Source organism: Piliocolobus tephrosceles, chromosome 8 (assembly GCF_002776525.5).
Source record: "Piliocolobus tephrosceles isolate RC106 chromosome 8, ASM277652v3, whole genome shotgun sequence".
Lineage (NCBI taxonomy): Eukaryota > Metazoa > Chordata > Mammalia > Primates > Cercopithecidae > Piliocolobus > Piliocolobus tephrosceles.
The window spans coordinates 87,297,625-87,316,085 of record NC_045441.1 but is presented as its reverse complement, the minus strand read 5'-3'; the positions used below and the strand labels follow the sequence as shown (position 1 = coordinate 87,316,085).

At 33.5% G+C, this 18,461-nt stretch overlaps 1 protein-coding gene across 1 annotated transcript in view; it reads right to left on the bottom strand.

The window, feature by feature from the left end:
* SEMA3D (semaphorin 3D) overlaps positions 1–18,461 on the bottom strand; it is a 162,157-nt gene that overhangs the window by 99,851 nt on the left and 43,845 nt on the right. The window contains exon 3 of the mRNA XM_023226655.2: positions 7,016–7,176. Coding sequence (XP_023082423.1) covers positions 7,016–7,176 — 161 coding nt within the window. The remainder of the gene's footprint in view (positions 1–7,015; positions 7,177–18,461) is intronic.

Here is an 18,461-nt window from a genome sequence, read left to right as displayed (position 1 = left end):
AGAAAGAAAGAAAGAAAGAAAGAAAGAAAGAAAGAAAGAAAGAAAGAGAAAGAAAGAAAGAAGGAAAGAAATGAAGGAAGGAAGAAAGGAAGGAAGGAAAGGATGAGAGAAGAAAGAAAGAAAGAAAGAAAGAGAAAGAAAACGAACAAAGAGAGAGAAGGAGAGAGAGGGAGAGAGGGAGGGAGGAAGGGAAAGAAGGAAGGAAGGAAGGGAGGAAGGGAGGAAGAGAAGGAAGGAGAAAGCAAGCAAGCCAACACAGAAATCCTTGAATAATATAGACACAAAAGCAGTACTCAGCTTGGTAGGTCATATGTCATTCTCTTTGTGACCCTTTGCTTTCATACTAGTTTAGAGACTCGTTCCATCCCTGCAGGTCTGAACTGCTTCCAAAATAAGTAACATTTTCATATGGACGGATCCCAATAATTCATTAACTCAGAAGTCCAACTAAGTAACATAACCAAACAGAGAGTATTGGATATATTTTTTTTACCATCAACTATGACTCCATTAAAAAAAAAAAAGAGTGAGAAAGAGGGAGAGGAAGACTTTCAGTTTGTATACATTATTCCTGAAGTTTACATAGAGAGGGCTCTGGATTTTATATGAATTATTGCTAGGACTACTTAAGGCTGGCTGAAGTAGAGAATGTTCACTTGTAGTCAAACTGACAGTTACTATGTAGTTTCGAATCATTTGTTTGGAAACCATGGGTCCTTAAATCATATTGTACAAATGTCAAATACATTCATTATTATAATATCTACACTGAACAGGCTTCTAATGCATCACTTGTAAATGAATGATAAATAGATATAAATGTCTATTCACAGTTGACCACCTTTCTGAAGGACTATTAAAGGTTCATCTTTTATATACTTCCTCTAACTAAGGAGATGGAGTAGGCTGTTAAGGGCTGGGGCAGGAAAATGCAGCTCCCTTAATTTAAACTATGAGAAATCTACATACAATCGTTTCTCAGCCTTTTGGCTAAGATCAAGTGAGAAATCTACATACAGAATAGAGAATAGACTCTCTTCTGCTCCATTTTTCAAACATATATTTCCACATTCAAACTGAACAACAAGGAAACAACAAACCCCAAGTTCAAAATTTAAATGCAAACATTTTAAACTAACCAGCTAACATTAATCCAAATTTTACTCATCCATCTTGTGCTAGTTCAAAACCCTGAACAACATGTAACTGTTTTCCTCTCTCTGGGTTTCTACCATGTGTGATCTGTCTTATTATTTTGGACATTTAAAATTTTCTAACTTTCCTTGTAACTGTATTATGCCTTATTGCCCTAACTAGGATTTGAGCAATGACAAGTTCTGAGTTTTATATTCTATTACTATGCTTAGTGATAATAATAGTTACTCAATGGATTTTTGTTGAACCAAATGAAAAAGAAATGCTGGCTCAAGTAGAAGGGCAAAAGAAAAGCTATTCAAAGTGTAGTCACTTATAAAGTATCCCAAGTTTTATTTCTATAATGCGTATCAGTTGTTTCGGCTGCAGAGACTGACAAAACCAAACCAAGAAAAGCAGCATTATTTTATTTATAATTACACTAAGATATATATTAAATGGTGCTTAAGTCATATGTAGTTATTGGATTTTTTAAAAATGTGTTCTCTGTACATTAAATAATTAGCATATGATGCTAAATACTATGATTATAGAATAACATATTATGTAAGTCTTTGAACTAAGTTACAATCCACTCTTTCTCATCAAAGTCAGCCCCCCAAAACAGTCAAAATATTAAAGGGAGAAAACTTACATGATACTACCATAATTAAAAAGATTTGCAGCAGACCAGATTTCATGAAGTTTATATTAAATCAAGACAGAGAAAACTTTTGCAGAGGCAAATAAACTCTTGTGAAGGAAAATAATTATTTATGAGGATTAGCAAATTTTTCAATTTTTACTACACAAGATGAAAAAACTACATCATTTTTAGGATTTTTACTGGCAACAAATACCTTCCGAGGCCATCTACTGAAAGAATAATAAATTCTTCCAGATAATTTTCTTGTAGAACTAGCTAATCTTTATAAGTCTTTCCAAATAGGCAATATATCCTCTTCTTTTTGTTTGGCTGAGAAAACTTTTATGTTTCCCTTGCGTTACCTGTGTTAAACTGAAAAAGAAAAAATCAGTCTTCTAAGTCAATTAATTTTTAAAGAAAGTTTATTTTCTGCTCCCTCTCTGTAAATGCTGTATTCAAAGTGTTTTGTTCCTAAATACTCCTTCAAATTGAGGTGATTGACATAATCACCTTATAGTTACCCTCCTTTCCATGCAAGTTTGAGAGTTGAAACTAATATATTTCTGGCCAATGAGATGAAAGAAAGGGTTTTACAAAAGTATTTTTGTTCCTAAAAAAGAGGTATAAGTGATTATCTATTTTTCCATTTATATTTCTTTGTCTGGATGTGACCCATGAAAACTGTGGCAGCCATTTGCTACCAGCCTAAAGATAATGCCAACCCCAAGGATGGCTGACAGAGAAAGAACTGGGTCCTCGATAACATCACTAAGCAGATGATATTTTCACCTTTGTAGTCACTCAAACTCTGGACATATTTATATTGTATGGCAAATTTTCTTATTTTTTAATTCAAATTTAGGTGTCTTTTTTTCTGTTAGCTAGCTATTCCATGCTAATTAATAAAAGCAATAGAGTGGTTTCTTACTCAAAAAAAGGAAAACTAACAAAATCACAAATTCAAAAAAATTAGAGAAACACACCACTTAGTGTATTTTATGTATCAGACATTGTGCAGTGTGCTAAAAGAGAATCAGAAGTGCATAAAAGATTATCCCCTTATTCTTGGAATGTATAATGTGGATGAAGACATACTGACACAAATCAATACTGACAACACTATCAGCTAGGACATCTGACATTGACATAAATATACAAAATGCCCCAGTAAACGTAAAGAACACTTAAATTTCCCAAGGGTGAGGTGAAGCCTTGGAGAACAAAAGGTGAAGCCTTAGAGAGCAAAAGAATATAATTTGATAAAGTCTTTCAAGAATGAAGAGCAGTGAAATGAGCAAGAAAGTGAAATCCAGGAAGTTTTAGAAAAGGCACAGAAATTGATAGTAAATTCTTTATGAAGAATAAACAGGATGCTTTGAGTAAAGTAGAAAGAGAGGGATGGGGAGAGAGAAGCAGAAAATAGAGTGCATGTGAGAGAACAACGAAGAATAGTTAACGGTGAGACTGGAAACAGGGTGGAAATGCGCTAGGAAGAGACTTAAAAGGATGTAAATGATGAGTTGATGGGTGCTGAGGAGTTGATGGGTGCAGCACATCAACATGGCACAATTACACATATGTAACAAACCTGCACGTTATGCACATGTACCCTAGAACTTAAAGTATAATAAAAAAAGAAAAAAAAAAAAAGTCAATGCTAAGAAGCCTGGAGTTTATTCAAGTTGCTAGGAAAAACTGCCAGAGTTGTATAAGTGAGTGAGACACATTCAGACTTTTAAATTTGTGACGATAACTCTTATGGTTGTGGTGAACAGATTAGATAGGAGAAAAGGATAAACTAAGTTAAAAATGGTATTATCACTCACACTAGAAAAATATATTGAAATATTTGCCACATTATCAGCTTGGCTTGTCAGCTGAGGCTTTTGATGGGACTGTGTCACAGCTCAAATCTCCTTTTGCCTAATACTGCTTCCTAGCTTTCCTCCCACTGGGCTGATTCCAAGAACACTCTCTGATGATATAATCTTCATCTCAGAGTTGGCTTCTGGAGAAACTCAACCTACACAAAAGTGTCGGAAATGGCAAATACCGTTCTAGATCCATGTCCTTCTCTCGCAATGTGATCACTTCTGGGTGGTTGATTGCTCCATTTTGATTTAGTGTTGGAGGAAGGGACCGTCAAATCAATAAGCATCATCTTTCCAGACCCCGTCCCAGAGAAGGAGTCCACGAGTATTCCCTAGCTGAAGAAAGGCCTTACGGACCAAATTTGAAATCGTTTAACTTCGGAATAATTAAGTTGTGAGGTGTCACATCCTTGCAATGTGTGCTTATACTTGCTTTTAAGTCTAAATCCCTATAGAAATAGTCCTTTCTCTCAAAAAAAAAATTCAGAAAAGACAAAAAGAAGGTCATAATCTCATCCATCTTCTTTAAATGCCAGAGAATTTAAAAAACAGAAACAAAAAAACAACTCAGTCTACTTAATTTTTATTTTCTAGATAGTGGAAATATTCCCCAAAATTCTAATTAATTATGACTTTCTTCTTCTGCGATCATTTATTTGTCAAATATTTACTAATTATATACCTGCACTATTCACTCTAGTAGACTCAAAATCTAGTCTGAACAACAGTAAAGATAGTAAAAAGGTATTATTAAATAATTATTACAAAATGCATTTTGTGAATGATTTTGCTATAATTTCTGCTGATTCTACGCTAAATGCCCATGGCAAATATGAATGATAATGGCCTTTATTTCAAGAGGCACAGCCTTGTTTGTACAAAACCTCAAAGTTCATATATATTGTAAATTTTTCTAACTTCGAGTATTTTCTACAGATTTTTTTTTTAAACTTTCCAAGGGGGAAAAAACCCCAACCAGTCACTGATAACTCAATTGTATGTTGTAGGTTGCTTTAACCCTAAAGAGTACAAAGGACAGCCTTTAGACCCTTAGAGTCCCAACATGTGTGGTTTCCTCCGCAGGAGAGTTTGGATCTTTGCCGAGGGGCACTGAGCCAGTGCAAACCAAGTGGGTCTAAACACTGCTAAAGTACTACATTTTGACACTTATGTGCTACTGTGGAGTATCCTTAGCAATGGAGTGATTTATATAAATTGGAATGGTAGATACCTAAATAATATAAATTATTACCTTTGCATACATAATCCCCTTATGAATTATACATTTTATAGAGATATAAAGAAATATCAGTTATGTAGACAACATCTAATTTTATAATGTATTCAAATAACTTTATTTTAATGATTATCATAAGATAAATTGATACTTCATAAACATTTACTTTATTAAATATTAGCACACTTCATGCATGAAACATCGCCAAAGAAAGATTTGCTTAAAATAGTCACAGCAGGAAGTTATGCTATAAGAATTTATTTTAAGCAATGATCTAATACACTCAGTTCAGATAAAGGGACCTTTTCTTCCAATCCCTGAAGGCAGAGAACAGAAAAAGAACAAATTCCCTTAAAAGTATGAATTGCTTTTTCTAGTATAGTAAAACTGAGACATATTTGGAAAAAACGCCTTTTAAGCTATGTGGCATCTCTTAAAGCAAAATTGCAAAGTTAACTAAGATTTTTTTCCTTGGCCACTTTCATAAAACATGTCATCCCCTGCTAAGATATTTAGTGAAAATTAAGATGTCACTTGATGCCATCGATTGGCTCATGCTAGGAGTATCAGTATTTTTAAACAAAATTCTTGAAGAAAAAAATACAGCCTTAAGAAAAAAATAGAAAGGAGCTATAATGTTAGGTTAGAATGGAGGACAAACTTTCAAATTCTAGTACATAATCAACTGCTTATTTTATTTTACATTAAACAATATCCAGGCTACCAGATAACTTTAATTTTTTTAAAGATAATCATATGAGCTTCTTAGTGTGTTTGGATTAACAGAAGTCAAAAACAATTGCTAGCAGTATTTTAGCCCTCAATTTTTCATCTGAAAACACAGATTACATGAAATGTATGTGTATACATTTGCAGAAATAATTTTTTTACTAAGTATGAGCCTTTATAAGCAATAACTCCTGTTCCTTTAGCAGACCTTAAAAATGTGTGAAAGAACTACTTAAAAGTTAATTGATTAAAAACCAAGTAACATTGTTCTATTTCAGAAATTAAGTAAGTAATATTACTGCATATTAAGATAAATGTTTTGTGTAGACTAAAGCCCTGAGAATAAATAATTCTAAAATAATTGAGCAACTGATATTTGGCTATTAAATCTCACAATTAGAGAGTTAAAGCGGTCATTGTAGATGAATACTATATGTAGCTTCAAAGTCTAAAGTCCTAGGATGGCCTATAAACAATTCTCTTTGAAGAAGAAGAACTCAATATTGGTAACTATTGGATGTAAACCTTGTAATTGCTCCTAGTCTTTTTTTTTTCAATACTTCTGAAAAAGATGGGTTAAAAAGACAATAGAAGATGTCTCAAAGATGCAGAAGAGATCTGATATTATGTAATCTTATCAGCCATTCAATCTCTGCCAGTCTTAGCATCTATCTCTGCTTACATAGATACTGATATTTGCTAAAGTACAAGTTAGTAGACGACATCTAAAGTGTGGCACCCTTTCCTCCGGGTTTCACACTGGTAGTTGAAAATGTAGGACATGGTAGTAATTGCCTTTTGATTTTTAAATTACTAGTGTATGTTTCTTTGTCATGATAAGATTGTCTTAATGAACTCATAGTTGGGAGATTATTTATCTATACTTGCTGAGAGTGATTGACTTGTAAGAGAAACCTATTCAGATGTGAAATGAGAGTGTGGAAAAAGCAGTATGGTGTTTGTTATTATAGCCACATTATCATTTGAAAGTATGCTTATTTGTGAACTGAAAGTTAATCAAATTTAATTGTACAACTATTGTTATGGATATATTCATTCTTGATGTATAACTCATTTGTCATTTCTTCAATCTCAAACTTTGCATTTCTATTATACAGCCTAATGTACATTAACTAATTTTTGATGTTTTCATTTATATTTTCAAGGCTTTTATTATATTAACTCACTCTTAATAAAGAACATGCATATGTACTTAAATCCATAAAAATCCAGAATGTGTATCAGAGGCAATATATTCTTCAAGTATGCTACTTTTTGACATGTACATGATGCACTGCATTTGACATTGCGTCCCTTAAAACAAAGCAAAACAAAACGGGAGAAGAAGAAAGATGAAAGTAAATGAACTTAACCAAATGCATACATAAATATACTGACCTTCTTAAAATTTTTGTTTAAGTCAACCAGACTGAGTAGAAAGATGTGGTCTTTGGCTCCCAAGAGTAGCCTGCCTCTTTCCTCATCTAACAGAAGAGTTTGAAAATCCAGTCCTTCTGATGAACCCAAAAAGGGAATACAGCTATTTGAAAGCAGCAAGTCTATGGAAAGCAAAAAAAAAAAAAAAAAAAAAAAAGAAGAAAGAAGAAAGAAAAAAAGAAGGGAAGGAAAGAAGGAAGGAAGGGAAGGAAAGAAGGAAGGAAGGAGAAAAGAGAGAAAGAAAGGAAAGAGAGAAAGAAAAAGAAAAGTAAAAGAGAAAAATAAGAGAAAGAAAGAAAGAAAGAAAGAAAGAAAGAAAGAAAGAAAGAAAGAAAGAAAGAAAGAAAGAAAGAAAGAAAGAAAGAAAGAGGAAGGAAGGAGAGAGACAGAAAGAAAGAAAAGAAAGAAAGAAAGAAAGAAAGAAAGAAAGAAAGAAAGAAAGAAAGAAAGAAAGAATTAGTAATAAGCAAAATATTTACTTGCCTAAATATACATATTGTCCCACTTTGTAAATGAATACATACAGCATAAAAGGGCCAATATAGCTATATGTAATTACGGTTTTCATCATAATTATTTAGAAATAGATGTAATATATTTGTACTTTAACACAATATTTATGTGTGAAAAATACACAGTATTAAAATGAATATAAAACACGTAAATACATAAAAAGTTAAATACAAAATATTTTACAACCCTATATTCATATTCTTATCATTTAAAGCATCTATCTATATCAATATTTGCAAACCTATAAAATTAATTAATGTGTACAAAGTAAACATCAAATCAAGTGTGTCATAAATCTCTTAGCATTTTTTTCCTACTTTTAAAAAAATACACTTTTTTTGGAGCGGTTTTAGGTTCATAGCAAAACTGAGAGGGAGATACAGAAATTTCCCATATACCTCTTATCCCACACATTCATAGCTTCTCCCATCAATAACCTACAATGGCACATATTACAATCAATAAACCTACAATGGCACATATTAATCATTCAAACTTCATAGTTTACTTTAGGGTTTAATTTTGGTGTTGTATATTTTATATATTTCGACAAAGGAATAATGACAAGTTTCAACCACTGCAGTATCATATAGAGTACCTTCTCTGCCTTAAAAATTGTCTGTGCTCCACCTGTTCATCCTTCTCCCCCACCCCTCTCCCTGGCAATAACTAATTTTTTCTGTCTCCAAAGTTCAGCTTGCTACAGGATGTCACATAGTTTAAACCAAACAATATGTTGCCTTTGCAGATTGGCTTCTTTCACTTAGTAATATGCATTTAAGTTAGCTCCATGTTTTCATGGCTTGATAGCTCATCCTTTATTAGTGCTAATATTTTATTTCCTGGATGTACCACAGTTTATTTAAATTTTTACCTACTGAAGGACATCTTCGTTGTTTCCAAGTTTTGTCAAGTATGAATAAAGCTTCCATAAACACATGTGTTTAGGTTTTAGTGTGGACATACTGATATGGTTTGGCTGTGTCCCCACCCAAATCTTAATCTTGAGTTGTAGCTTCCATGATTCCCACATGTTGTGGGAGGGACCCGGTCAGAGATAATTGAATCATGGGGGTGGTTTCCCCATACTGTTCTGGAGGCAGTGAATAAGTCTCACGAGATCTGATGGTTTTATAAGGGGAAACCCTTTTCACTTGGCTCATACTTTCTCTTGCCTGCCGCTGTTGAAGACAGGCCTGTTGCGCTCGGCCATGATTGCCAGGCCCCTCAGCCGCGTGGAACTGTGAGTCCATTATACTTCATTTTCTTTATAAATTACCCAGTCTCGGGTATGTCTTTATCAGCAGTGTGAAAATGGACTAATACGCATAGTTTTCACCTTTTTTGAGTAAATATTATACTAAGGAGCATGATTGTTGGGTCTTCTGTTTAGATTTGTGAGAAACTGCCAAATTGGCTTCCAAAATGTCTGTACCACTTTGCGTTTCCACTAGCAATGAATGAGAATTTCTTTTGCTCCATCTTCATTAGCATATGGTGGTATCAATGTTATCGATTTTGGCTTTTCCAATAGGTGTGTAGCAGTATCTTATTGTTTCAATGTGTATTTCGTTGATGATATGTGATATGTAGCATATTTTCATATGCTTATTTGCCATCTGTATGCCTTCCTTGGTGAGATGTCTGTTAAGGCCTTTTGTCCATTTTAAAAAATTAGGTTGTTTGTTTTCTTATCATTGAGTTTTAATAGTTCTTTGTATATTTTGGGTTACAGTCTTTTATCAGATATATTATTTTGCAAATATTTTTTCCAATCTGCAGCTTGTCTTTTGCCCATCCTACTTTTGATAGTATTTAGATTGATGCCTGTGTTTGAAGAACTAAACTTTTTCTATTTCGTATGTGCAGAAAGAAGATGTAAAGAAACTGCACCCCAGAAAATGTACTCTGAAAGAGATACGACCCTGAACCAGTAATCCAGTAATATCAAAAATGTAATGCTAGAATGGGCCTTGAAATTAAATTAATGCAAAAGCATAATTATACAAATCAAGCTCTTTAATCGTTTTGAGGTAAAGTCACATGCCCTAAAGTTACAAAACTACGTAGCAGCAAAGTTGATAATTGAATTGGATTCTGCAGTCTTAATTTTTTTTTTGACACTTCCCAATTCTTTGTTTTATTTATAATTGTAATATGTACAAGACTCCTATAAGTTATCCAGATCCTTTCACTAGATTTTGCCTCAGGTACTTACAATATCATCTTATTTTTAAATCCTAGAATAATGAATGCTAATAAGGTACTAATATTCATCACTTTATTAAAGCTCATTATGTGCTATCTGACTTTTAACCAATTCATTATTTAAAAGTAGCTTATCATTAATTGATGAGAAAGATAAAAAGAGATAATGTCTAGGATATAGGCACCAAGATAATTCTAAAAAGTATCATGGCAGTTTTAACCTCTGTAAAAATGATATTTGAGTCCCTTAAATACAATGGCTGTATATTCCATCTACCAACAATGGGCTTTATTATTATTTCATATTTTTTAGCTTTTTCTTCCTTCTTTTTTCTACTTTATAATGGTTAAATGTTATTTCCCTTAGTTTCTAAGCTGGATTTTGTCTTAGATTTTACAGAGCAAAAGGCAGAATGCTGAAGAAGACATGATATTTGAAATCTCAAATGAGCGTGACTTTACCTAACATAAATGTCTCACTAACATTTATGGATCATGCTTTGTGTACATTGGATAGAAGTCTGAAATTGATACTAATTACTTTTCTATTAAGCTAAATATAACTTTAATCATTTTTCAGACTAGAGACCGAATGGTGTAATATTTTATAGCAGTTCCGAATGCAGGGATAATATCCAATAGACACGTCACACTGATTGTAAAGTAGAATTGAGAAGAGAAGAATGGAACCAAGACAAAAGGTAAACAAATGTAATCTAAAGCCTTAATGAGAAAATGCATTTCACACAAACCTTATTTCAATCAGGCAGTTGCCTTCCATGTAATTTCCCTCATTTAACAAAGACTGAAATCAGCAAAATCAAAAGTATGTAAAAGCATTCCCAGGGGTTTATTTTGACCCAACTAGTAGAATAAGTAGTTTATATAATCGAAATCCTTATTGTTTCAAGTGCCTATGAATAATATTCAATTATTTTGAACCATGCATTGCATTGTTAATTACAAAATGAAATATTACTTCTCATAATGAGTAAGAGCATGAACTTTAGGTCCAGGCCATCAGGGCATTATCCTGCCTCCCAACTCACTGGCCGTGTAATCTAGAACGAGTCACTTAACCTCTCTGTGCCTCAGTTTCCTCGTCTATAAAGTGAGGACAAAAGCAGAAACGATGTAATAAGCCATGTTGGTGTGAGGAATAAACGAGTTAATACATGATCAGCATTATGAATAGTGTCTGGCACATAGTAAGTGCTACGTATCTATCAGTCATTACAGTGATGATGATGTATTTTTAGAAGTCTATACAAAATGTATAAAAAGGAAATCATAATATTTCCCAACTCGTAGTTCTCATGATGATTAAAGGAGGTAATTTATATAAAGTTCTTAGAACCATGCTTGGTAGACAGGAAAAATCAATAAATATTATTTTGAGTATGATTATTAAACTCTGCTTTGGGCCAAATAAGATATATTTTAAAATCATATATCTTATCTTCCATTAAATCAGAATTAGTAAGATGAGAACATCTCTGCATTTTTTATGATAATGGAATAATATTAAAATGCTATTAAAGCCACATATATTTAGAAGTATTTAGTGTGTATTAAATGTTGAGTATGGTGTTAAGATTGTGGGATTAGTGAGCCTTGTTTGCAAGGGGCTCACAGATCAGTGTGGAAACAGTTATGTATATAAAACACAACATATGTGAAATAAATTCTAATAAAAGTATATATAAAATGTTAAACCTTTCAGATAATTACTTATACACCTTCTAAAAGGAGGTGACATTTGAGCACAGCCTTGAAAGACAGATAGAATTTTGAGAGGAAACACATAAAGAAAAATTTTTTCCAGGCAGAATGAACACTAGGCTGTACAGGGGCACATGTTACTCCAGGTTGCACATACATACTGCACTTCTAATATATCTCCTACTCTGGAGTGTGACCTCTCTCAGGGCAAAGACCATGGTGTAATTATCTTAGAATTCTCAGCACCTAGCTCAGTCTGAGACAAATTCAGTACTTAATAATTATTTGTAGAACCGAGGAAATGTGCTTTGCTGCAATATAGGGACTATGTGGGGTGGAAAGAATTGAGACTAGACATAAAGGCAGCATCTAGATGATTACAGCCTATGATGGCAGGTTGAAGATTTTGGTTATTATGTAGGTGATTGGAAGCTACTAAAATTTTTTGTTCAGAAAAGTGGCAACAACTATAGCTGAATGTTGCAAAGATAAGTCTTGCTAAATTATTCAGGATGGGTGAGAACGGGGAAAGGTGGGGTCAGGAAGACTATCCAGAGGTTCTGAAACGTGGGGAGTCCCTGAATTATGGCAATGAGAGGAAGAAGGTGTTTAAGAGCTGTTTATGTCATTTTCTGTCTTTACTTATACAGTGAGCAAAATAAATATAAAGTTGATATAGCCACTTGCTTTATTTTCTTTAATCAAAACCAATTCTATGGGGTTTAGTTTCAAACCAACTTGACAAGAAAAAACAGCTGAAAAAATAGTGACTAACCTGGGGTATTATCATTTCCAAATGATTTAATATTGCCCTGTGACAATGCTAGCAGCAAAACGATTAAACATCCTTCAACAATTTGTTGTAGCCAAATTAAATAATTAGATTTAGGCATTACATATGAGAATTTCTTAGGCTGACGCACACATTATGAAAAGACTTTGGGACAAGGATTGGAACAGGTTCCCTCTTTTCCAACCAGCTTATCTTTCTTGCATTTCCGCCAAACCAAACAAAGACATTTTTGTTTCCACAGGATTATTAACCAAAACTGAAAAAAATCAGTAATTTTAGAGTCTGTATCTTAACACATAAAACGAAGACACTCAGTGGATTTCATAAATCAGAAATGGATGCTGGCTCTGCTGGGTTCAAACTCATCAACGTTGAAGACTAATAATTTGGCAATATACTTTGGAGCTTTTTTAAAAAAATTCTAAACTGGAAATTTTTGGGCATGTGATTTTTGAGATTGTCCATAGTTTTAAAGCTTTTTGGACAGGAACTTTGTTTTTTTTATTTTTCCCCTTGGGTAAAAGGGTGAGTGTGTTGCTTCACACGTGCCATTGAGAGAAGGCCAGCTCTGTGCTTGATTAAACAGCCTCACCCTTCCTCGGGATGTCAGCAGCACTTACCTCCTAAATGACTCCTTTGTTCTATCTCCCTAAACCTTTGACCTAATCCACCATAATTCTTTTTCACTGTTCCTTTTAGCAGTGCATTCTCCTATTACCTTGTTCCCAGTTTGTAATCTTAATCTCACAGATGTTCAAATTCCCACTTTTGCTCTAGCAACACACTTTTGGAAAAATCTACAATCTCATCATTTCTAAAATTAATGAAGCAAGGACATGATTTTGTATTTATCTACTTGGCTAAATATAGAAATCATTGCATATTATGGATTTTGATGAGTGGGTGACACAGAGAAGATGTTCTTGACCCATTATCAGTAAACCATCATGGGACAATGAAATGGGTCTGAGGATGGAATTTCATGTAAACAACATGACATTTTCACATTTGTATGTATGTGTGTATTTTTTGAAGAGTTTCTGCATGTGTCTTTATTAACACCTCTTGATATCTTACCAGAAGTCACAGGGAAAATTATATGTTTTCCACATGTAGTTAATAATATCTAAAATAATTTCTCATTGCTAGCACAAGAAAGTGAGTCACTACCCTCCTAAAATGTGACCTTTGCAGGCAATAACTGACTTGTCTAAGAACACCAGGTATCTGCACATGCTGGAAAGACACTGATGACAAGTTTGACACACTCCTGTCCTCATGGAACTCACAGCCTAGTGGAGAGAAAATGCTCATCTACAACAAAAATGAAAATATACTTGTGACAAAGGACAACCATATAATGTAGTAGACCAGTAAGTACCTCTAATGGTAAAATGGAAATACCTTTTTGTATATATTTCCTTTAGCAAGCCTAATAAAATGAATCTCCTAATTGACGGCCAGATGCTCCCCTATTTAAGGGAAGGCTAAGGATTAGGTAATCTCTGCTCTTATTTGAAATACTTTTGTTCTAAAAATAATTCTTTGTGTCTCCCTTTTAGTGTCCCTTAATACAATTGTTCATTCAGCCTGAGGAAACATTTGACCCAATGGTCTATATTCTTCCTCTTCACGCCAGAAAGGAAGGGAGTGGTGAGTCATATTGAATCTAATAAATTTAGGATTAAGCAACACAGACTTCCTCAGTATTTGAGTGTTAAATGAACAAGATCCTATAACCTTGAAATCCTGCATTTATTGCCAGAGATCCCGAACTGGGTGGAGTTGTCAGTTTCTCTCACGAGAAGACTACATAGATAAAGAAAAAAAAAGAAAAAAGAAAAAAATGCTTCCCACATCTCTTAAAGAACATTTTATGAAAGACAGAAATTCATGGGGCTAAAAAGAAAATCAGCTTTGGAGAACCTTAAATTCCCATGTATTCCAATCTAAAGAGTAAAATTCCTCAGCAGAGAAATGTTACAACTAAAAATAGATCCAGATCAAAATACAATCACCTTTCCCTGCCATCTCAGGATATTCAGCACATATTCTTGCCCTACCCACTTTTCTTTTTCCTTCAGGAAATAGCAGTTTTATCAATAGGGCTATTAGGTTTCTTTAGTGTAGTCAGATCTCCAGTGTGTTCTCTACAAAGCTGTCTAAGTAAAAACGTTTCTCTTTAAGCCTTTCAGCATCCTTTCTACTTCTGCCTTCCCCCTAAATTCAGCATTTCTCCTCTGATCTCTAAAGTTCCAGACTTTTTATGCTAAGTTACTATCAGAGCATCATTTCTATGAAGTGCCTTCAAAGCTTCTTCCCATAACTTCCAGAAATACTATAGCTTTTTGTCCAAGGCAAGACACTGATTCTCCCTTAGATTTAATATTGGGAAAATTAGCTCATCTTAACTTGGCATCAGCTGACTTCCAATATGTTTTCTGAGGCTTGAGATCATGTGAAAACATTCTGGTTATCAAGATACCTCATAATTCACCTCTACCAACACAAAAATACCAATGATTCTCTACTGTGTACATTTAGTCTTTAAAGCTAATCGTTCAAAGCATATGAAGAAAAAATATTAGTCAAATCTAAAAGTGCTACAAAAGACTGCTTCAAAATTGCAGGTGTAGATTATGTTATTATTATGCTCTCTTAGATATCATTATGCTGTCCATGCTAACCATTATCTCCTTGCAAATGCAAGTCCAAATCAGAAAGAACACAAACAAATCAAATTCTCTTGCTTTTCTGTGATGGAATGTTATAGATCATTCTGTTCATTAGGTCTTAGAACATTATCTGTATCAATAATAAAACAGATGATATCACATAGGGAAACATAAATTAGAAACAAATTAAACTTATTATGTCATGGGACCTGTGTTCTTGCCAAGACAGGTTGTGGAGTAGGAGTGTGGCAATTATACACGGTCGTATTTCTGTCACATCCATACTTTTAAATTACATTTTCTTCTTATTTGGCCAGCTTTCAATAGTGGATGCTTTATATAATCCATCACTGTGACATTTATGATTTATAGTTATGGAGTAAATTCATACTTTGAATAAGAAGGAGTCCTTTTACATTTTCAAAAGCTTTGCTGTGATCTTTTTTTCTACTGACCTGTAAAAAAGTTAGTGTTACAAATATCTGGTACATTTCAAGAAAAGCAATGTCACGATAGAATAAACTTCCTGATAAAAAGTTGAGAGTATCATTCTGAGCACGATTGATACTATTGATACTATTTTGACAATTGTTTCATAGCTTCCTTCAAGTTATTCAGAATTTCTCCTTCTTCAAGTTTCAAAGAATGTTTAAAATGAAACACCATGTCACACATATTTGGTACTTGTTTCAATCAAGTATATTCATTTAATGTAAAAAACCTCAGAAGGTCTTAACTGAATACAACATCTATTATTGACTCTAAATAATAGACAAATATGACAAGAGCAAATAATTCCTCCAGGTAAGATCCCTATAAATTAAGGAATAAAGCAAAAAGTTATGTGTGTAATATAAAACAGATAACACTATTTTATAACAGTATTGTTTTATAAAATTAATTCGATTAATTAAAGTCAAGTATATGTATATCAAAAATAATGTTAAAAGATACATGTGAAACTTCTCAATTGTGAGAGTCATAGTTGGGATGTCTCATGCCATCTGTAGTAGTCTGTTCTCAAGCTGCTATGGAGAAATACCCCAGACTGGGTAATTTAGAAAGAAAAACTGGTTTAATTAACTCACAGTTCTGTATGGCTGGGGAGGCCTCAGGAAACTTACAATCATGGTGGAACCCACCTCTTCACAGGGCAGCAGGATGAAAAATGAGTGCAAGCAGGGGAAATGCCAGATGTTTATAAAACCATCAGACCTCTTGACAACTCACTCACTATCAGGAGAATAGCATGGGGGAAACTGCCCTCATGATTCAATTACCTCCCACCAGATCCCTCACAGGACATGTGGGGATTATGGGAACTACAATTCAAGGTGAGGTTTGGGTGGCAACACAGTCAAACCATATCACCATTTGTATTTCCAAGCCTTTGAATGTGCCTTCTGTTTTTCTTGGAAGCTGTTCAAATCACATCCTCTCTCTTGCTATTATGAAATTTAAAATAATTTGCCAGAATATATATATACATACACATATATATATAATTGATCATTGATCATACTGGCCACTCAGTGTGACATTTTATCTAAAATTCAATTTTCATAGATTCAAGAAAATTTCAGTTTGGCTTTTCATCTACAACAAATAAATGCCAATCATCTGTGAGACTTTTCTCGAGTTTTTCTCCAGATGAAAGTTCTTAATCACTTGCCCAAGGAGCATCACCCTGGTAAAGGAGTGCAGAGAATTTGCATCAGAACTTGCACATATACTTCAAGAGGGAAATTTAAAAATGTCATCATGGAATATTGTTCTGAATTTCAGGTACTATTCAGCGAGTATAAGCAATGAAAAAATGCTTTCCATTTATGCATTATCTTCCTTAAATAGTTTCTCTCCCACAAATTGTTAGTTCTCTGCTGATGACTTTAAAATACACAGCCACAACCCCATCATCTCTCCCAAGTGTTCCAGTTTAGAATTTGTCATTGCTTGCGAGGTATTGTCAGTTTTTCCTCCAATCATCTGATCTCATTGATTTTAATGACTTCAATGAAATTATCTAGTCATGAGGCTCAACATTTCTGAATCACTTTTAGTTTTTCTTCCTTGCTCTTCTTTCCCCCATTTATATAATCCATCACTCAAAATCTATTTAACCCCCACCTCACAAAACATCCAGCTAAATTTAAAGCCTTATAGAGTCTATCAAGCAAATTTTCTGTTCTCCCTTCTTGAATATTTATTCTTATTGCCTATCATATTACTACTTCTCCAAATTACTGTAAAAGGTTCATAAATTATCTTTTGCTACACCCACTCTCCCAACGGCATCTCCCACATCACGCTGCCTATTTCATTTTCCCCACAATCACCATTAAATTAGGTCAATTTCATGATTAAAATACTCCAATACTAACATATGCTTCATTGAATAAATTTTAAACTTTCTCCAGTGCTCAAAGTTCAATTTCATATCCAAATTCTTCTAAATTCTTTTAAACTTTTGGTTTTATTTATACTATGGCACTGGTCTTTTGGCAGTTATTTTGTGTAGTTATTTTGTCCCTTAAAAACACTAGAAGCCCTAGAAGATAAGAATAATGTCAAAATCATTTCTGTATTTCAACACCACCTCTTATACATAAGTCTAATAAAGTTTTAACTCACAATATTTTAAACTAGTGATTTTTGTTTGCCTTGGTTTATCTATCTTCGATATAAATCAGGATTTATTACCATCTTATTAATGATTTAGAGAAGTGAAGTGCTATTTAGAGACCCAATTGTGATAATGTTTTGCAGTCATAAGGGGTTCCTTTTGTAATCTCCATATTTCACAGGTATCGGGGAGATCCCTAAGCATTACTTTTCAGGATGTAACATGCATTCAAGGATTCTTGTTAAAATACAGTTATTTTTGTTTAGAAGTCACAGAGTATATCCGAGATTCTGCATTTCAAACAAGCTTTCAGATTTTGCTGACACTACTGCAGTTTGAACCACACCTGGAGTAGAAAGTTTTAAAATAAATACAGTGTGCCCCTGTTATTCTCAGCTTGCCTGCATTAAAGAGCTGAATTATTTCATTCTTCCTCACACTAGAATTTCTCTCAAACCTTTACCTCATGGTGTGTGTTAATTTATGCAAGGTGGCCAAAGTTTTTTTTTTTTTTTCTTTTACAATTCTAAATTGGTCACATTTGTACATCCTTAGCTAGCTTATTCCTTAATTTCTAGAAGTGATCAATGAAATGTTTAGTTTAAACCAATGATATATAAGATTTTTCCCTTCAGCTTTTTTTCAAACAAAGAAGTGAAGTACATTAATTTAACACACATTTACTTGGGAAAAAAAAAAACGGTGTCAAGATGAGTATCCATTGTAGACTTTCATTTCAAATATCTTTGCTGTTAACTGTGGTAGCAAAAATTCTACCCAAGATGCTAAACTACAATTATATTCTTAAACACCTTAAATTTTCTTTATATATTCAATTAATTATAAACATGTATGGTCTGTCTTTGAAATCTG